The sequence below is a fragment of the Lipophrys pholis genome (assembly GCF_963383615.2).
Source record: "Lipophrys pholis genome assembly, chromosome: 1".
Classification (NCBI taxonomy): domain Eukaryota; kingdom Metazoa; phylum Chordata; class Actinopteri; order Blenniiformes; family Blenniidae; genus Lipophrys; species Lipophrys pholis.
Window position 1 is genome coordinate 5,983,363 of NC_137635.1, and position 25,675 is coordinate 6,009,037.

The following is a 25,675-nucleotide window of genomic DNA, read 5'->3' on the forward strand; positions in this document are numbered from 1 at the left end:
CATCGTCACAAAGACGGCGGAAATGTTCCTACTGCACATGCACACCACGGGTAAATAGTTCCTCGGTGCATTTGTGAGTAAATTGACGATAACGTTTCCTCCAGAGTGTCATCATGACTCCCAGTTTATATTCTCCTGGACTTGTTACTTTTATTTTGACAGTCACAATAAAGTGTCTGTGTTCTCTCATTGTTAGTGTTTAGAGCGTATTATTCTCTGCGTGCATGTGTGTGTGGTGTCATTACAAAAACAAACCACAGCATCCACTGGTGGCCCAACATGAAAACTACATTGTTTTCACTGCTTCTGCAGTTTGTTTTCATGTGAAAGGACACCGTTTACAAAATGTGGCTCACTTCAGACGTTCGGGCTGAATCCTAGTTTGCATCACTGACATCTCAACTTGTGTCTGCTAAGAAATTTGTATTTATATATATAAAAACAGTTTGGCTTGGTGGTTTGGTCGGACTGCAGCGTCTTTGCGGCCGGTTTTGAACCGCGGACCTTTTGTTTGACAGCCCTGATCTAGAGGGTTAAACAGATGTAATGATGTGCGAGTCGTCTCGTGTGATCTCCTGTCTGATGTCGCCTCTCGTGAAATGAAATCAGCACCGCTCGGGGCGCTTGGGAGGGCCGGTCCGACCCCACGTGGTCCCGCTCTCTCACTCTCTCTCTCGCTCTCTCTCTTTGGAGTCCATCTCTAATATCTATATGTGAGTGTGTGTGTATGTGTGAGTATGAGTGTGTGTTTTCCCGGTGACAGCGACACACTCCATGTCTCCCTCGCCGAGAGGTTGAGCCCCCGCCGGGCTGCGTTTGAGAGGACCGCGAGAAATGCGCCTTAAGGCAACCAGCTGTTGTGTTTGTGTTCACTGTCAACAACGACCCTCCTCTTCCTCCTCCTCTTCCTCCTCCTCCTCCTCCTCCTCCATCCTGTCACTCCATCTGAACCGGGGGGCTCTCCGGGACTATGTGAGCACCATGCTGGCGGTGAGATGCCTGCTGTTCGCCGCAGTTTGCGCTCGGTGCGCAGACACAGGTGAGACTCTCCGGTCCAAAACACATCGCAGGCAGGTAAACCCTCCGCGATGCCCGCAGCCTCCCGGCCGGAGCTCAGCCAGCTGTTGAGTCCAGTTTCTCACATGCATCTTGCTCCTCCAGTGTCCACCGTGGGTCCGAGGCGGTGGTGGACCCCGGAGGGAGAGCTGCCCCTCGAGGAGGAGCGGGTCCAGCCCCGGAGGCTCCTGCAGCAGATCCACACCGAGGAGGAGCTGCTGCACGGCCGCCTGGACACCCGGGTCAGCAACCACCCGCCCGAAAGCCAGGTGACTGTCTTCCTCTCTTTGCATGCTGAATATAAAACCTGCGTTAAATGTCACTTCTTCTGCCTCTCAAAAGAAATCCTCCAACTCCGAAACGCATCAGATGAAGTGGAATATTGTTGTTCTGAATCGATGAGCCATAGCACTCGTATGAATGCAATAATATTCTATTTATAAACGGAACGCAGTCGTTTCAAGGCACTTTTACAGAGAAACACTCAACAATCACATGAGCAAGCAGAGGAGACGGTGGAAAGAAAAAAGTCACTTTTAACTGGAAGAAACCTGCAGAACCAGACTCAGAGGAGGAGAAATCTGTAGAACCAGACTCAGAGGAGGAGAAATCTGTAGAACCAGATTCAGAGGAGGAACCTGCAGAACCAGACTCAGAGGAGGAGAAATCTGTAGAACCAGACTCAGAGGAGGAACCTGCAGAACCAGATTCAGAGGAGGAGAAATCTGCAGAACCAGACTCTGAGGAGGGGAAATCTGCAGAACCAGACTCAGAGGAGGAGACTTCCTGCTGTTCCGGTTGGTGTTGGAGGATAGAAAAGGAGAGATTCTGAGGAGGAATTCAATCCCTGTTTGAAAGCAGAATAATTGCGTTACGTGTCCAGAAATGTTGATTATTCTTCCACTTGTCATCTACTCCTCATTTCACTTCATTGGAATTCTAAAGGGTCTTACTACTTGGAGAGGATAAAAACGAATCTCATAACTTGGACTTTTTGGCTCAAATAGGAAAACACAGGAATCTTCAAGCAGCTTTCTCTTGAACTAACTTCACGGAGGCGTCTGTCACACAGTGACAGCCCACATTGTCCTCGTGGTGTCAAAAAGAATCCCACCCCTGCTTCACCTTCTTGCTCCACTCCGCCCTGTTAGATTCTATTTCACGCCTCTCTCCGCCCTCTCCTGTGACCTTCACCATGAACGCTGTCAGTCAGGAGCCGGCCGGTCAGTGGATACGACTCGGTTCTGACCTTGTGCCGACCTCGGCGACCTCTCGGCTGCTGGCCGGGCCCGGAGGCGTCTGCGGATGTGAGCTTGGGTCAGGAGGGTTTAAAAACTGAGTGATGCTTTTTGACTGCTCATTGAAACCTGAATTTACGGTGGAAGTGTGTACGGGTTCAGTTTTCTCCAGATTCTCCGGTTTCGTCAAGCAGCTCAAACACTTGCTTGTTAGTTTAATTGATGTGTGTTAAAGACAAAGAGACAGCTGGGATGTGCTGGCGTTCATTCAAAAGAGCCTTTTTTTGAAAAAAAAAACTCTGACCCTCAGTTGTTCTCATACCAATCAGAAATACACAGATCAGCCATAACATGACTATTTATGTCTCGTTTCCCCCTTTTTTCTGTAACTCAGGTCGTCACACTGTGTATTGTGACGCTTCCTGATCAGAACCAACATTAACTTCTGCAGCAGTTTGAGCTTCAGTTTCTATGCCAGGGTCTTTAACCTGCGGCTCTGCAGCCACGTGTGGCTCTTTGTTCTTTTAGTCGTGGCTCCGCGAAGCTTTCACTAAATTGTCCCTCAGCAAATGTTTTTTAAATCTTGTTTTTCCTTTATTTTCACACCAGAGTCTATTTTCAAAATTGCTTTTGTTTCTTGGATTAAAAAAAAAAAAGACTTTGAAAAAGTGAGAGTCTTATATAAATAACACGTATATCAATGCTCAGCACATTCCTTTAAACTATATTCTTGTGTTTTCTTCAATTTATCATTAATTTCAAAGAAAACATGAATATGGTCACTTGTATGATAAATGGTTAAAACCGATCAACCAATGAGTTGTTAGTTCTGTTAATTCAATTAGGTTTATTATACCTTTAGTTCATTTTTCTTCTGTTCAGGCAAGTTTTTTTTCAACAAACCTCTTTAATATGTTTTGACTGTGTTTTCCTCCGATGGTGGTGGATGACGATTTCCTCCGTAACACCAGCTCATATAAAGTCCCGCCATCCACCAATCGGTGGAGAATATTTACCTTTAATTGTCTCGTCAATCTGTGAGACCCGGTGTCACTGTGACCTGAATCTCAGCTGAAATATCAGGATTATATCGTTAAAAACACAAAGGATGATCCAGCAGCTCTGAGCTCCTCGCCGCCGCTCACCAACTCCACTGTGGCCTCTGTATTGCTCAGCGGAGGTTCAGGTTGGTACTAAGTGGTTTGCAGAGAGAGTGCGGGCTAATGCCAATGAGATCTGGCCAGTGAGTACTGACGGGAGTCGCCACGGCGCTCCGGCTCGTGACGATGGCGGCCTCACCTTGGAGCAAGGTTAGACGGAGGCGGCGCGTTTTACCTTCAAGCTGTACCTTGATTTGGTGATTGCATGCTTGGTTTTCTCATCTTGGCGGGGAGGTTTTGATCCCCGGTTGCACATCTCGGGATATCTTCTTCCTGATTTATACGCCGTGACATAGAATGCAGCACTAAAACAAATGCGTGACCTTGACTCTGAAAGGTCACGCCGCCGCTCTTCAAGACTTAAATTAGTCTTTGTTTTCACTGTTTCTCATGCTTCCTTCTGGTTTTTCTAGCCCGTCCATCTGACTCAGAGCAGCTTCCTGGTCCAGGCATTTGGCAGATCCTTCATCCTCGACCTGGAGCTCAACCAGTACGTACAAAACACTACAGGCAGTATTTTGTTTACAGCATGCGACGATCGTACCTCAAACTGAACGTCCTGTTTGTCCTGGTTACACAGTTCGTTCTGGCTGCAGGCAAATCTCCGACTGTCCTCCAACCATTTCCTGTCATTTTCATCTAATGGACTGCATTCATGAAATGTCTTTCATCAGCTTTCAAACCACTTTGAATAAATTATTCTTTACATCTTGTGTGTTTCGATGAGTCAGAGCTGTTTGGTTGGTGACGCTGCTGCGAGTCGCCGTGTTTGATGCTGTTTAAACTTCTATTAAAAAAAACCCCCGCTGGAACGACGACCACAGTGACATGCAGCAGTCATCACGCTACAGATTTCACCGTCATATGTTGGTATTCAATTGAGGATTGAAACTGATTATTCTAATGATGAATCTTCTTTTTTGTATGTTCGCAGCAATCTGCTGTCGACTGATTATGTGGAGCGTCACTTTCAGGAGGATGGACGGCTTTCACAGAAGACGGTAAATTGGTATTTTATCAAAATAACAGAATCATGGTTCACTGTATCTGGAAAATCGCCTGTCAGCTTTGTCCAGACGTCACAGGATCTTCCCTAAAGCAGTTTTCTTGGATGCAAAATGTTGTGATTTACACTTTGGCCCTGTGTGGACTTATCGGGAGGAAGTGGTGACTGAGAGGTTAGGTAAACAAGCTTGTGTCAGAAGTCCAGTGCGGACCGGTCAACGGGGTAAAACCCTGGAGGAGCTTCCAGAATAAAACCTGTAGCAAATCAAACATGCAAACAAGGAAGCAGCTATAACAAATCATCATTCTTTAATTTATTGAATACAAATAACAAAATTTAAGATAAAGTCTTAAAAATTCAAGAGAAGTCAGTTAAAAAAAAAATCAGTTTTAAAATAAGACCCTGAAAATCGGTCTGAAAAAACATGGCGTTGTCTTATAACTTAAGTTCTGCATAACAAAAAACTTACATGGGCCTTTATCTTCTTTCAACACTCCCTGATTAGTCCCCCATCCTATCTATTCATTCATTTCTATTTTATTTCATCTCTATTTCTTTTATTATTTTTCTAGTTTTATATTATTTATCTATTAACATATTTAGTATGATCATTATTTTATTTGTATTTTTATTCTATTCTATTTAATTTTTTTATTTAATAAAATTTTGATTTCATATATTTATTTATTTAATGTATTATAATAATAATAATAATTCAAAAATAAATAAATAATAATAATAATAATAATTATATATATATACATATATATTATTTTTTTTGATTTAGCTTTAAGTTTAGTTTTTAGTGGGTGGGTCACTTCCCTCAAGGTGCAAGTGGAATCTGGGGATTGGGTAGTGGGGAAACTTAGTTTGTTAAGTTCCTGCAATAATATACATTATGCTTTAATGACCTCTGTATGTATAAGTCTTGTTTAACGCTGTTACTTTTCATTTGCTATTATAAAATACAATTGGAAAAAAAGCCCACGGGCCTGGAAGAAGAAGAAGAAGAGCAGTAACACGCTAGAACGGGACTGAACCAGTTAAACTCCACTGGAGACGACAAACCAGGCGGACTTCGTTGAATCAAAGCATTTTATCAATATTTTCCCAGAACTAAATGATCGAGGTGTTTCTGTCTATTAAAGTCTAGCTTTGCATGTTGTTCTGTCACAGTCCCAAAAACAAACGTGTACAACATCTTATTGAGTCGATATTTGACTTAGCAATTCGTCAGGTATCAAATAGAGACAGGGGAAACCTCCCGGGAGTAACATGGATTCTATTACACCGGAGTAACAGTAGAGCCTGCGCCATCCCTAAACGCCTGACAGACACGTGATTAAAAGGGAAAGTACAAAGTATTGTACCTTTATCCTGAGTTATGATACTTTCTCTAACAAAAGCTGGACAGTTCCCCTTCAGTCACTTTCCAGAACTCAGTTATCGGCTTCACGGGGGATACGAAGAGAAAAGTCCTTTTCTATCTAATTGATTGTAACAGAAAAAGCTGCTTCCTGAACTTCTCAGCTTGTAATTTCTCCCACTTTTCTTTTGTAATTTCTTCAAACTCTTGAAGATTTGCTTAGGCTTTCTTACACTGCCTCAGAAATTTAACTAAAAAAATCTTGTTAATTCTTGGATTTCATCATTTCAAGTCCTCCGGTACCAGAGGCGGCAAAGCAGCCCAACAGCATGATGGTTCCTCCACCATGCTGAACTGAAAACAAACTGTTATTTTTAATTTGCTGTTTCGTATCAAACACAAACTGAGAATTATTCACATTCAACCAAAAGCACTTTTTCAACTCTTTCTGTTAGTTGGACTGAGTTTCTATCTGTTTATTCACAGTGGGTCGATACCTGTGCACCTTGTTTATGTTGCCTCTCAATCAAACTTTGAAGGAAACTTCAAATATGTTTTGTGACTATTGTGAATGTTTATTGGACTTGGCTGACTCTCAGACGCAGTCGACACTGAGGGTTCCACTGTCCTCCCTGTCATGAATTATACATTTGAGCAAAATGCCCTTTAATAATGATCCAGTGGGACGACTCCCGTCTGCCTGTAGCCTCTGCTCTATCTCAGTCCCTGTCCCCTCTTCCTCTCTCTCTCTCCACTTCACTCTCCTTTTCTCTGCCGACGAACCACCTGACCAATCGGTAGACGGTTGCCGTGGTAACCAGCAGCCAGCAGGAGCCCAGCGTGGGTCCACTTTGTTGTGTCGTGACGGGAATTCATATCATTTCCGTTTCCAGAAAAGGCTGAACCCAATCCGACAGACTTCTATTCCCAAACCTCTGGCAGCAGATGTGCAATGCACTCCTTGATGGTCGATGTTTGGATGTTAGATAAAATTTATTTAGTATAACGAGGCAGGTTTATAGTTTTTATGTGGCAGTCAAATCGAGGATCATGGTGATTTCAGCGCAGCATCTTTAATGTTAAACAGAGGACACACACACGCTAATTCATTATGTAATAATCAAGGTAAATGTTTTTAATGGACAGATTAGAGTTAAAATCTGACAAAAACAAAAGTATATTGAGGCTTGTATAATTCTTTTTTCTGATAAGTCTCAGAAATCAAAAGTTAATAGCTTTCCTATGAAACATCCTCCATCTGAGGATCAATTATATAATAAATAATAATAAATAATAATCGTCCACTTCAGCTGAGATGTGTTGACTCCTGTGGTACTTTCATGACCTGTAGCTGCTCAATTTAACTTTTTTGTTTATCTATGCATGTTTTTCTTGCCTCTATATTTCTAATGATCTTACGTCTGTTTTATTTTTTCAGTTTTTAGAATCATTCTATTCTATTCTATTCTATTCTATTCTATTCTATTCTATCGTGACCCGAAACAGCTCGTACGCCGGCAGATCAGTCCACAAACAACCAAAATGAATCTATTGGGAGAATTCATAGAATGCCTCCTTTCCCTGTCTGCAGTGCACACACACACACACACACACACACACACACACACACACACACACACACACACACACACACACACACACACACACACACACACACACATATTGATTTACTTACTTTTATTAGCATGCTGATAAATTCCTCCTGCCCTTGTGTGTCACTTTTTTATGGGTCCCAATAGGTATACGCCATTCCGCTGAGCTGGTGACTGTCTCATTGGAGGTGAATCTCATTGACGTACGGAAGCTGAAGTAGTAATTGAATTAGGGGCAGGGACAGCCTGGAACTGATAGGAGCCGGTTTATAGTTTGTCAGTGCTTGGATGATATATTGGAGGGAAAACAATCAGCTTTGTTATTCCAGGTCTAGTGCTGTATACTTCTGAGTTAAAAAAAATAATAATTTAATGATTTTCTTTTTAATGCAACACTAAAATTATTTGTCTTCTCGTCCCCTAAAAGTCTTAATGACCAACTGTCACTACTATAACCTAATTATTGTTTTGGACCTCATCTGTCTTTCACTTTACATTATTTCCATTATATCATTGCCTTTCTCTGCTCGCGTCAACAGTCCAGACTTCGAGCAAACGCCTGCTTTTCTAATTCTGTTACAGCTGATAATGTCGGATTTAATCTTCTTGTTAGTGTAGCACATGTCTGTTTACCCCCCGTCAGTCCATTCATACCCTTTCCTAATGCAGTGTCCTGCTTACGTGTCGCCGTCCCCGCAGAGCTCGTGATATTTCACCATTGATACAGTCTCTTGTCCGTCTATTTGCACGAGTGAGTGGCCGTCGAGCGAAAGTGCATCCATCTCCAAAAAGCTCATCTCATAGTCGTTGTATGTCTGCTGTGTCAGGCAATTTGATTTCCTCCATTTAGCCTTTGTAATCCGAGCATTTATTTATTTAATACGGTGGCCTGCACTAAGTGCTGCGGGTTGCCTCGCTCTGCAACATGAAGGATGGAAGTCTTTTCCACTCCTCAACCAACCAGAATGAACGCTGCTGCTGCAGCCGAATACCAGGACTGATTTCTAGAAAACGGTTCTTGGTGGATTCTCTGGCCCCAAACTGATCAATGAGATGAGCGGGCGATCTGAGGGTTTCTTCATATAACTGACTGAAAGCCACCAAAACAAACCTTTACAAATTTCTTTTTCAGATTATTTATTTATTTATTTAAAGAAAATTTGTTTGTTAATTTTTTATTAATAAAGAATATTATATATATTCTTTCTTAATAAATAAATGTAATTAATAAATAAATAAATAAATAAATAAATACATTATTTAATTTATTTATTAAGAAATATTGTTGAAACTGAGAATATTAGTTTAGGCCAAGCAACATGTTCTACTTAAACTCTTTCCAGTCTTCCATTACCCTCTTAACCCCCCCCCCCCATACGTTTGAAACAAGTTGCGGAACATATTTAAACTAATTACTTGAATTATCAACATGGTTAAATATAAAAGACACATTTCAGTGCGGCTGAATCTCAATGAAGTAAGTTTTAGTGTCTAAGAATTGTGGAATGATTTAAAAGAAAAATGTATATATATATAAAAAAAAGTACAATTGACTTCTGTTTATACTTAACATTTATTTTGACACAATGCCCCAATTATTCTGCACTCAAGGTTTCTCTTGTCACAACTGAGATTTTTGTGATTAGTACATTTAGAATGTTCCTCCGATCTACAGTTAAAGTGTTTGAATGGCTGTGGCTGACACGAGGCTGGATGGTGACGCCATACCGGTCAGGCAGCCGTGGTTAATTGTTTAATTTACAGGAGTTTGTTGGGATTTAATCCCCCCCTCAGAGTTTAGCCGTCATATTTAAAGCACCCTTGTTTTGTGCCTGAAAGTACATTTCATGTCATCATACAGTGCTGTGAGTGGAGAGCATTGTGTTTTCACGAGCTCATTTTGGAGCTGACAGGACGTCTGAGTTAATGTGAAGCTCGGACTAAAGGTCGACCAACCATGAAGGACAAGTCGCCTCCTTTCTTTTTGGTCGGTCGGCTGAGTGGGACGACGGCCGGCTCGGGTGGCAGACATGACTTATTGGGCTTCATTACAAACACCTGAAACAGTCTCTCTCGCTGTCACACACACACACACACACACACACACACACACACACACACACACACACACACACACACACACACACACACACACACACACACACACACACACACACACACACACACACACACACACACACATTGCCAAGCAGCTCTACACAGAATCCAGGCCGTAATCTCTCTGGTCCACTCCACTGAGCCCTGCTTGGCTATTAAAAATACTTAGACCGAGTGTAATTCTATATCGCCGGCCGTTTTCCACCCGGGGACTCATCACAGCTCACACGTCTCCAGACGGGCAGGTTGTCTTGGACTGACAGCCACAGGGCTGCTTTTCGATTGGTGTAATCGGATCATTTCTGTACTTTGAGAGGCAGTGTAGAAACACTAGATTCTAACATCCACCTGGAGCCTTCTAGGAGATTATGAATAATTAGGTGACGGTATCTGGGAGTACAGGTAACACCTCTCGGCCGCCGAGCCAAAGTATCAACCGATACTGTGCCACACAAACACAGTCGGTTTATAAAAGAGGCAGTCAAGAGGCTTATTTGGAGAGACATCTGGCGGCGGGAGCAGTTTGTCTTTATGACAGAGAAGAAAACTGATTAATTTATTTAGTTTGCAGCAGCGGTCTAGAGCAGGGGTGTCAAATGTACAAGAGAGTCCAAATTATGACAGTAACTGAAATGCATTCATTTGACCACCAGGGGCGCACTGTAGTCTGTGTTATATGGTGAATCAGTTCGGATGATCAGGATTACTGTTAAATGTGCTTTTATTTTCTAATAGGGGTCATTTTATACATCTTCTCAACTCTTCCTCAAAGTTTATTACATAATGCGTTCAAGAATTCTATTGCAAAATGCAGCAGATTATTACAAAATGCAGTGTTATTACATAATGCGGCTTAATTAATAATACATTAAATCCAGTCGCTGCTGCTATGAAAGCTTTCTACAGTCGAGCAGGAAGTGTAAAAGCTTCTTCCAATTTGACATCTCTTCCTGCACCGCAACACACACTCATGCAAATGGTTATCAATTCACTTTTTTTTTCCTTGTGCTTTCAGGGGGGGGAGCACTGCTTCTACCATGGGAGGCTGAGGGGGCTGCCGGGCTCCTGGGCAGCTCTGTCCACCTGCAAAGGCCTACTGTGAGTCTTTGAAACGGGACGTTTTAACAGTTTTATTGATTGGGAGGGTTCGAAGAGCTTGAATCACATTGCACAGCCTTTATCTCACAACATGTTATACTGTCTGCATTGATAAGAATAAACATTTAATCCGAAAAGCAATGTCAGTGCTCCACGAGGTTATAGGATAACACAAACTATTTAACAATGCTATTACTGCTTTTTCATTTTGTTTTTTTTACATTATCGAATGTTACTTGTACCAGTTGTTGGGTTCCGTATCATGAAGATTTCTCATTTGAACTATCTGTAAAGTTCAGTTCAATATATTTGTGTCCCAAGTTTCAATCTGTTGCACAAATAATAACACATGGAACATGTGGCATTCATGGAGCGATGACGCAGTGTGCTGACACAACATCAGTTGATTCAATTGAATAGTAAAAAATACTGAAATAAGCTATACAATTCAATATCGTTAAAGGGCCGTCTGTGTATATTTTAATGTCCTGCCTTCTGTAAGAAGGGCAAATTAGGTCTGATTCCTCCAAGTCTGTCCCGAGTTCTGAGGGGAAATGGCTTCAGGGGCGAATTAGTGGCAAACCTGAGGCAAAAACTGGAAGTCAGCACGTCGTAGAGGATCGTGGCTTTAACATTCTTGATTGTCTGCCTGTTGAACTGATGTGAAGTCCTCATATATAGTCTGCAACTATCATAACTGTCTCTCTTATGACTTTGTGCTCACAATTGTTTTTTTGTTTTTTTTACCGTTTCTCTAACTCTGATGATAAAAAAAACACCTTCATGCAGTATTAATGCAAGTTAGGCTTGTACTTCATGTCATTTTCCTTCTTTCAGTGGGATGTTTTCAGACGGGAACTTCTCATATATGATCGAGCCTGTCGGCGGCGGAGCGGTGAGTCTACTGATGCAGTATTTACTAGTTGTTTTGGTAGTAAACACAGACATATCTGTTTCCTTGGCTTGGAACCAAAAGGTAGTAAGGCGCTGTCTCTTTAAACGCACGGTAAATTCTCCAGGAAGCTGCCGCCGCCGCCGCCGCCTCACTTTCCCTCTCTCTTTTTTTTTTGGTCTCGATGACTTAGCGTCAGTCCAGACGGTGTGATTCTATCTACGCCTTTCTGGATGGGATGGACGCTATTGAGTTGATACTCAATCCACCACTGCTGAAACACTACTAGAGAGTCACATCATGGAGGAAGAAAATGCAAATAAATGGAAAAAAAGAAATGAAAAAAAATTATAAATTAAATTTTAAAAATAAAAAATAAATAAAAAAACTATTTTTTTAATTTATATATATATATATATATATATATATATATATATATATATATATATATATATATATATATATATATATATATATATTCAAATTTGTATTAAAACAATATATACGAGAAGAAGAAACAGCTTTTGTTTCTCCATTAGAGCCCACAGTAATGGAAGTAGAGCTCAATTACATAGACTGGAAAGATGGATCAATATCCTCTCAGCTCATCTTCAAACTCCCTCTCTCTCTCTCTCTCTCTCTCTCTCTCTCTCTCTCTCTCTCTCTCTCTCTCTCTCTCTCTCTGTCTCTGTCCTCCACTCTTTATCTCAGATGGGTCATTTTCATAAAGTATTTATTCCCAGCTCAAGTGTTCCACCGTGTCCCGCAGTGTTACTGCTATTATGATGGCCGCGCCGCCGATTAATTATGCATCAGAGCACTTTCCTCCCGGTGGCCCGTCTCTACCTCAGAGGACAACATTTCATCACACGGGTCGTTTCAATAATTTGGTCCATTCTCTATTTTTTTTTCCTACTGGATGTCGTCTCTGTTGCAGAGCTTTGTTTGGCGTCGATAAATCAGCATGTCCACAGAATTCCACTTTGGTCAACGTCAGACTCACCTGGCCTCAGCTGAAGGTTTAATTTAAGGTGTAATTCTCCATCATGTAATCATCATAGCATGTTATTGAAGTGCAAATCTTTCCGATATAAAGTTAATAAAACTTTGTTCGCACATGTTCTGAGGAATATGATAAATGCAGAAACCGTGAGTTCAAAAAAGATTGCGGCACTTTTTCTAATCCAAAGAAACAATTGAGTGTTTTGTCTTATTTCACGAATCACATCTGTAAAACTCCTCATGTCACCCTGCTGGGTACGCACCCCTCCAGGTATTTAAAGGATGTAGAGATCAGAGATGACCAAACTCAGATAGGTTTTGCCACTTTAGAAATGTTTTTAAAAATCTTTCTTTATGTCAAAAGTTCCTTTTGAAATCAACAGAAGTGCAGATAGAGATCAATAGGAAATGTTATAAATGCTGCATAAAGCTTGTACTTGACCTGTGCTTAGCAACAATCCATTAGTTTGCTCTCTCTCTCTCTCTCTCTCTCTCTCTCTCTCTCTCTCTCTCTCGTCTTTGTTTTTTTTTTTTCTAATATCCTTCAGGTGCAGAATGACCACATCGTGTATCAGATGTCAAACATTGATCTCTTCCCTCGTCCTTGTCCAGGTAAAGAGAGTCTCTTCACTTTAATATCAATACATTTATGACTGATAAACAGAATCATTTTGTCTTCATGGATTATAAACAACCTACAGGAGTCAACAACCACCACAGAAATCTGTCTGTCCTCCTCGCCCTTGCTCAATGTCTCCTGTTTGTCTCCCACACTCCGAACTCGCTTCTCCTCCTCTCCGTCCTGTTACTCAGTTACTCCTCTTCACCCCGAACTCTCCTCTCTTGTCCCGTTAGTCTCTCCCTTCTTCCTCCTCTCCTCTCTTGTCCCGTTAGTCTCTCCCTTCTTCCTCCTCTCCCCTCTTCCTCGTCCTGCGTGATATCGATCTCTCCTGCAGATCAGTGGACTAAAATACACAGTTACATCCATCCCTGGGCCGACGACTAGTGGCTTTGTGTGTGTGTGTGTGTTGCAGGATGCTCGGAGGCGGAGACAGAAGGAGACAATGAGCTGAAGGACGGAGACGGCGGGTCTAAAGGAGAGACGCATGTTTCCAGAGGCCTGAGACGCTCGAAAAGACAAGTCAGTTTCAACTAGGCTGCACACACACACACACACACACACACACACACACACACACACACACACACACACACACACACACACACACACACACACACACACACACACACACACACACACACACACACACACACACACACACGCCGTTCTGAGAAATAAAGGAAATGCATTTTCAAAAAAGGTGATTAAGAAAGGCACAAAAGGGAGATTTGATAAAGTGAAAGCTTTATTAAGATATAGGAATTGAAATAAGAAAAAATCTATTGTTTATTGGAAAGCCTTGGCAAATAATTATGTTTTAAGTCCTGATTTGAAAGACGTGTGTGTGTGTGTGTGTGTGTGCGTGTGTGTGTGTGTGTGTGTGTGTGTGTGTGTGTGTGTGTGTGTGTGTGTGTGTGTGTGTGTCAGCAGGAAGTTTGTTCCACAGGCGAGGAGGTAGGAACTAAAAGCTGCTTCACCTTGTTTCCTCTGACTCTGAAACACTGATTGAACCTCTTCCTGAGGACCTCAGGGGTCTGGATGGTTCAGATTCTACAAGTTAATCTCAGTTGTATTTAAGCCCGAGACCATTAAAGACTTTCAAAGGAGTCAGATCCTTTGACACGCAGGCAGCCAGAGCAGAGGCTGAAGCTCAGGTGTTAATGCTCAGGTAGCGAGCTGCTTTAGTTATTGTCTGGATGAGGTTGTTGATGCTGATGTTGGCATTTCAGCACAAACCTTTCAGTCTTCACTTGATGTTTTTTCTTATTTATTACGGCCGCGGTGCACATCTGCAGCAGCGGAGCCCGAGATCTCAGTGAGTGAAGTGTGGAACAGAACAGCTGTTCAGTTAAAACTAAAAAATAAAGATAAATTCATATTTCTAAGCCACAAACTTAATGCTGAGGGGTTTTCAAACATACGTTCCCTCCTGTTAGACACCAACAGTAATCAGATAAAGTAATAGATTACATGTTTTCGATTGCTGAGTAATATTCCGCCTCATGAAGGAGCAATTGTTGTTTGCCAGGTTGTGTTGCTCTTTCAAGGGCAAAGACTAGAGTTTCACCAGCATCAGCAAGTGTGTGTGTGTGTGTGTGTGTGTGTGTGTGTGTGTGTGTGTGTGTGTGTGTGTGTGTGTGTGTGTGTGTGTGTGTGTGTGTGTGTGTGTGTGTGTGTGTGTGTGTGTGTGTGTGTGTGTGAATAATAGTTTCTCCTGCTGGGTCTGCCAGTGTGTGTGTGTGTTTGTCCTGTGAGAAGGTTAATATGACAGCGAGTTCAATGTGTTTCTCTCGCCCCCTATAGGTGCGGCGAGGTCAGCGCACCGTCCAGACGGAGACCAAGTACATCGAGCTGATGGTCGTCAACGATTATGAACTGGTTGGTGTGAAACCGACAACTTTAAAACTGTTTTCCATCTGTATAATTGCAGAATGTTTGAGGTAGTAACACTTTTTCTCTCTCTCTCTCTCTCTCTCTGCCAGTTTGTCCAGCTACGCAGGTCAACCACTCAGACGAAGATTTTTGCCAAATCGGTGGTGAACATGGCGGATTTAGTGAGCACGTTTATTTGATCAGAAATGTGGTGCAAACATGTGATTTGACCTTTTATATATATAAACTGACAGAAACACTCAATATATATATATTGAGTGTTTCTGTCAGTTTCTGTGCCAAATTAAGACTTCCTGTTTCTAATAAGATCTGACTTGTAAATTTTGGGTCAAACTGAAAGGGGAATTTCACATGTCAACATTTAATGAAGCAATGAATAATTTCCTGTTGCTTCCTCAGAAAGAGAAAGATGCGATTAACCAGAAAGTTTTCTCTGATCACTGGCTTTTATTGGCCCTAAAGCAAGACTCACGTTTGTCAAGCCAGTACAAGGCTGCACAGCTAACGGGAACTCAATGCAGATCAGAAGACACACCACCTGACGAGACAACACTGAGGGCAAAATAAACACCCGGAGTGAGAAAAACCCTACTGAAACATTCACTAACACAACTCTCAGTAAACACACACATCAACGATTACATGTGAACAAAATGTGTCACGCAGGCACAAATCATATTACTCACTTGCATGGAAATTTTGAAAATATTCAAAGAAATGTAAGTAGCTTTCACGATCGCTATTACAGACAAATATCAAAGTGTTAATAGGCAAACAACAACTGTGATCCAAACATTGTTCTATTATGTTTAGTAGCCCCAAACTTTGAGGACTAAAGATACACAAAACTACCAAAGCGTCATATTGCAGCCTGATGTAACTACCCTATTTATAATAAAGAGCTTGTAATGAAACAAGACGTTGCTTGACTTTAAAAATTAAAGTTTAAACGAGTAAATTGTCTCTCTGATAACTAAAACAGGCTTTCCTTGCTCGGGCTCTAAATCACAGGCGTCCAATCTACAGCATTTTATTAGAGCAATATTTTACCACTCCAGATGAAACGAGAACATATGTGGCTCCTGAAGACTAAATCAAATTTGCCCTTCATGCGTCTTTATATTGGTTCAGTTATGTGCTGTTATATAAGTATGTTTTCCTCCATACTATATTTGTTGTTTAGTTTATTGAATATCAACTGGCCCAATTTTTCAATATTTACTTTATTTATTTATTTATTTATTTATTTATTTATTTATTTATTTATTTATTTATTTTATAATTATATTTATTTATTTATAATTTTAATTATTTATTTAGTTAGTTAGTTAGTTAGTTAGTTAGTTAGTTAGTTAGTTAGTTAGTTGTTTTGGTTTTGTTGTGTACCCACATGTCCTAAATAAACTTAATAAAAAAATAAAAAATAAAATAAAGAATGGTATAGTAATAACCAAAAATATATATTCAGTTGCCACGGAGATAAACCATGTGAGGCAATATTTATACCTCACCTGGAGTGAGTGGCCTGGCTGTTGGTGTATTGTTCCATATGTGGCCCTCGGTGAAATCAATAAACACGTCGACCCTCCACACCTGCCTGATACTCAGAGATCTTTCTTTCTTTCCGATGTGTCCAGATATACAAGGAGCAGCTCAACACGCGCATCGTCCTGGTCGCCATGGAGACGTGGTCGTCTGAAAACAAAGTGTCCATCGGCGACGACGCCCTGCTCACCCTGCGTGACTTCATGAAGTACAGGAAGGAGAGCATCAAGGAGCGCTGCGACGCCGTGCACCTCTTCTCGTCGGTTCACTCGTCTGGACTCCTTCATTCATCCACCTGATTCCTGTTCATCCTCTTTTCTTTAACAATATATATATATATTTGTTTCCCATCCACCCCTCCTTCTCTGCTTTATCCTGTTTTGTTCCGTCGCTACGCAGCGGTAGGACGTTCATGAGCAGCCGGAGCGAGGCGGCGTACATCGGGGGAATCTGTTCGCTCACCCGAGGAGGAGGAATCAATGAAGTGAGACTCACATAACAGATTATCTTATCAAACCATAATTACATGATATATTTACATGATACACGTTCAGGTGTGGTATAAATATTTGTCCAGGTTAAAAGGTGTTTTTGTGCAGTGACCAACCGTCTCTCCGTCTCGTTGTTATTTCTAATCAGTCCTGAACAACAGGGGTGTCGTCCGTGGATCTGATGATGGAGTTGGTGATTTGATAATTCAACATCTTAATCATCTGAAATTCAGAAGAAACCATCTTAAAATAAATAAGTATACATAGAAAAATGGTCGAGAAGTGACATTGGTACAATTTTTCCAGCTGCTTTTTAAACTCTACTCGCATTTATTTGGGTTTCCTCCTTTTTTTCCTAATTCTTTTTCTTTTTTTTTAAATTTTTTCTGTTTTCTTTTCTTTTTTCCATTTTTTTCACTTTTTACTTTTCCTTTTCTTTTCTTTCTCTATATTTTTCTCTGTTTCTGTTTTTTTCTCTATTTTTTTTCTATTCCCGGTCAGAAAGCCATACTACAAAGTTTAGAACTAGAAAGTTTAATAATTTTAGTTTTCCTATTCTTTTTTTTTTGGTTTTACCAAATTTTGTTCCATTTTATCCAATCCATCTATTTTAGTTGTTTTACCTCATTTTGCTGTTTTAAAAGTCAGTGTGGAATCCAAGTTAAACAAAATTGAAAACAAAATGTTTATTTACAAGGAATATTCTGAAGCCGCTACAGAGGAGCTAAAGAGTCACATGTGGCTCCAGAGTCGCAGGTTTAACACTCCTAGAATCGGGTGGGGCTGAGGACACAGCCCTGGGGTGTGCCTGTTTTGTTTTTCTTTTTCTGGGTAAACTAAACTAAATCCCATAATGTGAAAACATGAATCTTAGGTTTAGAGTTCATGCATAATTGAATTCATATTGAAAATCAGTGCAACTGTCAATTTTAGCTGGAAAGTGTGTGTTGTTTCTATAGTTTGGCAGCGTGGGACCCATGGCCATCACACTGAGCCAGAGTCTGGGTCAGAACATCGGCATGCTGAAGAACAAGGAGCGAACATCTGCAGGTAAAACTAAAACACAGGGGACTTTATCTATAATGGGAATTTGAATGAGAGAATTTGACAGAGGGGGAAAAAAAAAAAGTCATTACAAAATGTCAAACTTATCTGCTGTGAATATTTGCTCCAACTACTAATATGTTTGGCTTTTTGATGAACTCGTCTCTTGTGAAGTAATTTCCTGTGCTCAGTCGACTGGAACGTGGGACGTCATTACATCAGAATCTCCCTTGTGTGTTGGAATGTTTCGTGTTTGAGCAGGAGACTGCAGGTGTCCGGACCCGTGGCTCGGCTGCATCATGGAGGACACTGGGTACGACCTCACTTTACTGCTACGATTACATACGTCTTTACTTTCTCATATCCTTTATTGGACATGTTTGCACTCGATATGCAGTATGTGGTTGCAGACCAGATGTATAGTGAAACTTCGCAATACAGTAATTTAAAGCCATTAATGGATTTTGCACATAATGTGGTTGATCGAGATTAATTGCATGTTTCCTGTGATTAATCACGTATAAAATTTTCAATCATTGCACAGACCTAATGTGTTATTTATTTATTTATTTATTTATTTATTTATTTATTTATTTATTTATTTATTTATTTATTTATTTATTTATTTATAAGCCCCACTTACTAAAAGTCATTTTTGAAGCTGGTAATATGTCACAAAATAGCACAAATATATTGATGATTAGTATCATGGTTTGTTTGTTTGTTTGTTTGTTTGTTGTTGAGGCTTGTGTTCAACATGTCTGGTTTTCTGCATTATAGAAGAATTTGAAACGACGATATAAACAGTTATTGATTCCCGTTTTCTTTGTTTGTTTTTGTCTGAATCCATCAGCTACCACCTGGCCAGGAAGTTCTCTCGCTGTAGTATAGACGAGTACCTGCGTTTTCTTCAACAGGGGGGAGGCAGCTGCCTTTTCAACAAGCCCACAAAGGTGAGAGATGGTTGGTTATTTAATCACATTAGTGACGTTTATTTAAAATTAAATACACACAGCGTTACCCTGAGGTTTCCAGAAATATATAAAAAAAAAAAATTTTTAATCACCTGTCATTAGCACTAAAAAGTTATATTTTTTTGTTAATGTTTGAATAATTAAAACCCTTTAATATGCATTTTTTTCCCATCCTCTAGCTGTTGGACCCTTCTGAGTGTGGCAATGGATACGTGGAGGTGGGAGAGGAATGTGACTGTGGCTCACTGATGGTGAGAAAGTTCAGACAATATAATAATATCTTATAATTCGCCTCACATCTGCACACACAGTACATGCATTAGTCAATAAGCCTGGCTGGGACGGCCAGCACACAGGTTAAATCTATGCAATGCAGTCAGATACCAAATGATTTTGTGTTTCAAACCATTTTTCTTCTAATACTGGCAACCAGACACTTTCAAAGACTTTTGCCTGACGTGCAGATTCGAAGCAGAATTGTGTTCAGGTGTCTTGTGAACCCTCTCTGGTCCGTAGGAGTGTGCTCAGAGCGGCGCCAACTGCTGCAAGAAGTGCACTTTGACCCACAATGCAATGTGCAGCAATGGCCTCTGCTGCAGGGACTGCAAGGTGAGATTGTCTCGGCGTTTTCGTTAACGGAAACTGCGTGCACCCACAGTGCCTCTATACCGTAATCAGCATGTATGACCCTGCAAGGCGGCCGGCTGCTCTCTGGAGGTCCAGTTAGGGTTCAGTTCCCTCATAAACAGAAACAATTTATATTTTTCTTCGTTTCGTATCCTCTCACTCGGTTGCAGTTCTTTGGACTTTAGACGTCAGTGTCTTTTATTTCACTTCCAATTAACTGTGTTAATATTGGCAGGTTATTTAGATATTTCGTGTGACTCTGTCTCTCTTTTTAAATGTCCTACCTTCCCTCTCTGCCCCGTGGTCATCTCCTCTCCTCCAGTACGAGCTGCGAGGGGTGAAGTGCCGAGATGCGGTGAACGACTGTGACATTGCTGAGACCTGCACAGGAGACTCCAGCCAGGTGGAGAAAGACCTGCCACACAGTGGAGCTTTTATATATATATATATATATATATATATATATATATATATATATATATATATATATATTTTTTTTTTTTTTTTTCTAATTGAAACTTCTTCTTCTTGCAGTGTCCTCATAATGTCCACAAACTGGACGGCTACATATGTGAAGCTGGCCAGGTGACGCTTATCATTTGTGTTTTTTTTTACCTTGAATATAATCAGTAAAAGTCACTGCCTTCATCACGATGTTCTCTTATCTCCCTGTCAGGGTCGCTGTTATGGGGGACGCTGTAAGACCAGAGATGGACAGTGCAGGACTCTTTGGGGCTACGGTAGGTTTCAGTTGAACGAGGATGTTTTTCTTTTGTCATCTTGCATGAATTGTCCAGTTTTGGGGGAAAAAAGCAAAATGCTAACATAGTTAGAGTAAGTAAAGTTTCTGAATGCTTGTTACTTGCTGCTGTTTTTAAACACGAAAACCGTCGGAGTGCTGCAGTCATCTTATGTTATTACTTCTCTTAACTCCTGTTTGCTGGATGACACCTTCAGCAACACCTAATGTGACTTCATTTGAACTTAAAGGGGTCATATTATCCAGCTTTTCTCATCCAAAAACATTGTATTCCAAGTTTATTGCCCCAAATCTAGTTTTTCCTTGATTTTCCTCAATTTGAATATTGGATCATAGGAGCTGCATTCAGAATCTGCTGTGTCTGTGTGAGCTGGACTGGCTCCGCCCACACATGCCCATCTTGGGAAGAGGAGGAAGTACTTTCTCTCGTGGTGCCATGTGCCAGAGCAGAGTTGCCTAATTGTGGGAGGAGTCAAAGGGAGGGCCTACCTTGATTGTGATTGGCTAAACCCCCGATGACACTATATAGGGTTTGATTTCTGATTAGCTCTTTTTTTTTTAACATCTGTTATTAGCAGCAACAAGCAATGCTAAAGGGTAGCGCTGTTCGTAAATAAATACTTAGATCAAGTGACACAAGCGAAAGTTGTCTCTTCTCAGATTCGGCGGACAGATTTTGCTACGAGAAGCTGAACTCAGAAGGCACGGAGAAAGGGAACTGCGGTCAAGACCCCCGCGGTCAGGGATGGCTGCCGTGCAACAAACAGTGAGTAACTCACGTCAAACTTATTATAGATCAACTCTTAAGTCCCAGAGGGACTTTTAAGCTTCATACCTTCCACCGTTTTCTCCCACCAGGGATGTTCTGTGTGGTTTGCTGCTTTGCACCAACCTGACGGCGCGGCCGAGGTTTGGCGAGCTGCAGGGGAAGCTCACCAGCCTCACCATCCACCACCAGAACAGGTACCTGGACTGCAGGTGAGGCGGCTTGTTTTCAAGGTTTGAACATGGACTAGTAGGAACAAAAGCTACAGGAGGCTGCATCGAATGATGAAGGACTGAGCGTGATGTCATGCAACCTTTCAGAGGTGGCCATGCGGTGCTGGATGACGGCTTGGACCTGGGCTACGTGGAGGACGGGACGCCGTGCGGGCCAAACATGATGTGTTTGGAGCGGCGCTGCCTCCCCGTCATCACCTTCAACCTCAGCACCTGCCCGGGCTCCTCGTCCTCACGCATCTGCTCCCACCATGGGGTGAGCTGTGTGTCTGCCTAGCGAGAGTACACAAACACCCAAGCAACAATCTTAGTATCCACAATATGTGTGCAGCGGACTTCAAGTGTAACTCATTTCCAAATGTTCTCCCTATTTTCCTTTTGCGCACATTTAAAAACATGTTCTATTTGGGTGACTGCAGTAATTGTAATGTTCTTCAGAGTTCCAGTGTTATTGTCATTACTGCACAGCTGCAGTATGGAATGAACCAACACAGACCCAAAAAACAGAATCTCCAGTCAGCTTCCTTGTAGTTGAGTTGAAGGTTTATTTATATTTAAGCAATGATGAAAATAACCAGTTTTCTATAATACATTGTGTATTTGTCTGTTCCCCTGACCTATGCCCTCTAACTGCAATCCATGTGTCCAAAGAATGCAACAACAAAAAATATTTAATTCACCCAAATAACCTGCCCAACACAGTTTACAATTGTCTCCCTAAATAACATTGCATATTTTCCCACAATTCCTCCAACTCAACATCATGGTTTTATTTTATTAGGATCAAAATCTATTGTCATTATGATAGTCGCCTCCAATTCACTTTTATTTATTTTTTTACTTGTTTTTATAATTCCTTTAGTTTATGAAGCTTTGGAAAGTCTTTATCTTGGCTTCTTGTGTGTTTTTTTTAACCATGTTTTGCAGACTTGCAGTAACGAAGTGAAGTGTATCTGTGACCCAGACTTCACCGGGAAGGACTGCAGTGTGTTCGACCCCATCCCCACCCCGACGCCCGCCGACGGCCTGGAGAAACAGAGAGGTAGTAACAGGGCAGAAAAAACTGCATGGTCTGGTTTGGGTCATTATTATTATTGTTTATATTGTTATTACAGTGATGGAAACATGCATTTACTACGTTTTCATATTGAAATACATTTTTAAAAAGTTTAATATTTTTTAAAGCCATCTGCGCCAAAATGTTAATTCACAGTGAATCCAGCAGTGGTTTGCAGTAGAGGATCGGTAAATTCCATCAATCATCCTCCTAGTTTATTTTAGTTTCTTTAATTAAAAAAACAAAAAAAAATAATAATAAAATTTTCTATATATATATATAAAAAATATATATATATATACGTATATATAAAAAATGTTTTGTTTGTTTGTTTGTTTTCCAGTAAATTCCATCAATCATATCAATCATCTTGCTAGTTTATGTATTTATTTATTTTAATAAAAATTATACGTGTAAACATTTTTGAATATAAAAAATATATACAAATATATATAAAGTTTTATAGATAGATAGATAGATAGATAGATAGATAGATAGATAGATAGATAGATAGATAGATAGATAGATAGATAGATAGATAGAAATACAATAACTTTTTTGTGAGTTTTAGCTTGAGACAACTTAGTTGCTACTATAATATACTAAAAGTATATTTGCAATATAGCAAGTATCAGATCGGCAAAGTATCGGTATTGGCCGATACTCAAGTCTGAAAAAGGTGTGGTTGGGACGTTCCAAGTTTGTAGCTTTTTATGCAAGAAAAATCCTTTTAACTAATAAAATAAATAAAAAATCGCTACTGCAGCGTAAAGTGATGAGAACTGGAGGAAATATCGGCCACACAGTTTCCGGAGTGACTTGAAGTGACTCACGGTTTCATTGAAAACAAACTCAAACATTAATCTTTGTTGTCACCAGTCCTACTCGCTATGATCCTCCTCACTGGCTGACTGATCCACTCCCACAGGTCCCAGCGGCACCAATATCATTATCGGGTCGGTCGCTGGTGCGATTCTGGTGGCAGCGATCATCCTGGGGGGAACTGGCTGGGGGTTTAAGTAAGATCTCTTGGCATGCGTCGGTCTGTGTGTGCACCTGCCTTGTCCCTCTGTCAGCTCACCCTCCTGCCTGCCTGCCGCTCGCTGCTCCCCTGCCTGATTCCCTGCTTGCTGCCTGATCCCCTGCTTTCTGCCTGATTCCCTGCTTGCTGCCTGATCCCCTGCTTTCTGCCTGATCCCCTGCTTGCTGCCTGATCCCCTGCTTGCTGCCTGAAAATGAAAAGAGAGTTTTCACTGCAGTTGCTCAAGACTCTGCAGCTCCATGTCAAACATTCAGTTGTTCAGGTCAGGCGGCGTTTCCATCCCAAGAATCCTCAGCAGACGCTTGATTTTTGCCTGTTTCCCAGTGGCTTTGCTTTACTGAAACATTCATTTCCTCATGATGCCTTTAACACAAATTAAAAAAATCAATTCTCACAATGTGTTTTCTACTTCCTCTCCTTTCCCGCCCTGCTGCCGATCCAGAAACATCCGAAAAGGAAGGTACGATCCAGCTTTTCCATCCTGATCCCGTCAAGCCATGTTGTTTTATAAAGAATCCTGCCTTTGTTCTCTCCCCGACATCTTTAGGCCTCGTTTGCACAACGTTTCAAGTGAAAACGCAACTTTTTTTGTGTTTCGCCTTAGGAGCCATTTCCCAAAAAGTTTAATTTTCAGTGTCTTGGAGCACAGTTGTCGTGTAAACAGACACACAAAGCAACAATACTTTTGCGTTTTCACTTGAAATGGTTGCTGTGTAGACAGTCCTTAAGACTGATGTTTTAGTTGTCACTCATTTTTTATTTGTTTGCATGTGAGAAGCATATTGCAGCAAACAATTCCACATTATTCAATAATATCTTAAATATGACTGCATCATAATAGTTTGCCTTAATTTGCTTCCACTTATAAACAATTTGAGAAAACCTAAATTGAACAATTTATCTGCTAGTTTGGTTAGTTTATATTTGTTCCGCATGCTTTTTAATAAGTTTGCTGCCATTTGTTAGTACAGAGCTGCTGTGTTGAATTTGTATTGCTCGTTTCACAAATAATTCAGTAATAAAAGGTGAAATTTTCCTGTAACGTTTAGTTTTTGGTTTATTTGCTATGGTTTTTATTGTCCGGCTGCACAAACATTACATTATTGATTGTTGCCTGTTCCAAATATTTAAATAATTGAGCAATAAAAAGAATGTGTCAGATTCAGCGTGCTGTCCAGAAGCTAAAAGACTTTGTAATGCCACTTTTTACCACATGGTGGTGTGATGAGTCCCTGGTGTGTAGTCTGGTTCAACACAGGAAATGGCACAAGACAAGAGCTAAAGCTTTTTGATGCAAACAACATGTAAACAAAACTCTAAAACAGGAGTCTGAAAAGTAAAAAAAATAAATAAAAAAATCCCACAAAACATTAATTGCTTGAAGATAAATCATCTGAAAAATTCTTTACAGAGTAAAAACTAACCTTGCATTCAGGGCCTTTCACAGCTATAATTTAGATATATTTTATTTATTAATTTATTTTTTTTGTTTGCTTTTTTAACCATTTTGAGCATTTTCCTTTGAATGATTTTAGCCATTTTTAGATATTTTAATCCTTTTTAGGAATTACGGCTGTTTTAGCCATTTTTTCTTCTTTAGCTGTTTTTAGCCAGATTAGACCATTTTTGAAAAATACTGTGTTGTGCACATAAAATGAAAACGAAAGCAAAGTATTTATTTCTAAAGAATTTTCTAAAAAGTCTCAGAGAGCCACGACAGAGTTTGCAGGTTGCAAACCCCTGCCATAGACTGAGGACTCAACACTGCCACCTAGTGCACTAAATGGGCATTACGTAAACGGTACATAGTGTCCCTTTAAATCTTCAACAAAATGTCAATAATTGCTTAAAAATTTAAACTTTTTATCTTTTGATATCCATCGACTGCTGCAGATTGATCCTGCTCTATTCCTTGCACTCATCAGTTGGTGTGTTTTCTCTCTCTTCTCTTTATTTCTTCCATCTTTTCAGATCTTCGGGAGTCTGAGTCCCGTCTCTCTCTGCTGCCCTGTCTTCCTCACACTGTCCACTGTCGGCTCTGACGAGACAAAAACAAAGATGTCCTCCAGTTA

At 40.7% G+C, this 25,675-nt stretch overlaps 1 protein-coding gene across 1 annotated transcript; it reads left to right on the forward strand.

Annotated features, from left to right (window-relative positions):
• The first annotated feature begins 733 nt into the window (after window positions 1-733).
• Window positions 734-24,643, forward strand: LOC308119061 (disintegrin and metalloproteinase domain-containing protein 11-like). Its single transcript, XM_080478888.1, has 26 exons — window positions 734-1,039; window positions 1,162-1,325; window positions 3,868-3,944; window positions 4,389-4,455; window positions 10,573-10,655; window positions 11,493-11,550; window positions 13,098-13,161; window positions 13,584-13,690; window positions 14,975-15,049; window positions 15,154-15,225; window positions 16,702-16,868; window positions 17,009-17,093; window positions 18,060-18,150; window positions 18,406-18,457; window positions 18,998-19,097; window positions 19,298-19,369; window positions 19,635-19,727; window positions 20,068-20,148; window positions 20,280-20,330; window positions 20,422-20,485; window positions 21,166-21,271; window positions 21,364-21,483; window positions 21,592-21,760; window positions 22,432-22,546; window positions 23,490-23,580; window positions 24,046-24,643. Exons 1-26 carry the CDS (start codon window positions 835-837, stop codon window positions 24,086-24,088), a joined length of 2,472 nt encoding a protein of 823 aa, XP_080335014.1. The 5' UTR covers window positions 734-834; the 3' UTR covers window positions 24,089-24,643.
• The last annotated feature ends 1,032 nt before the right edge of the window (window positions 24,644-25,675 follow it).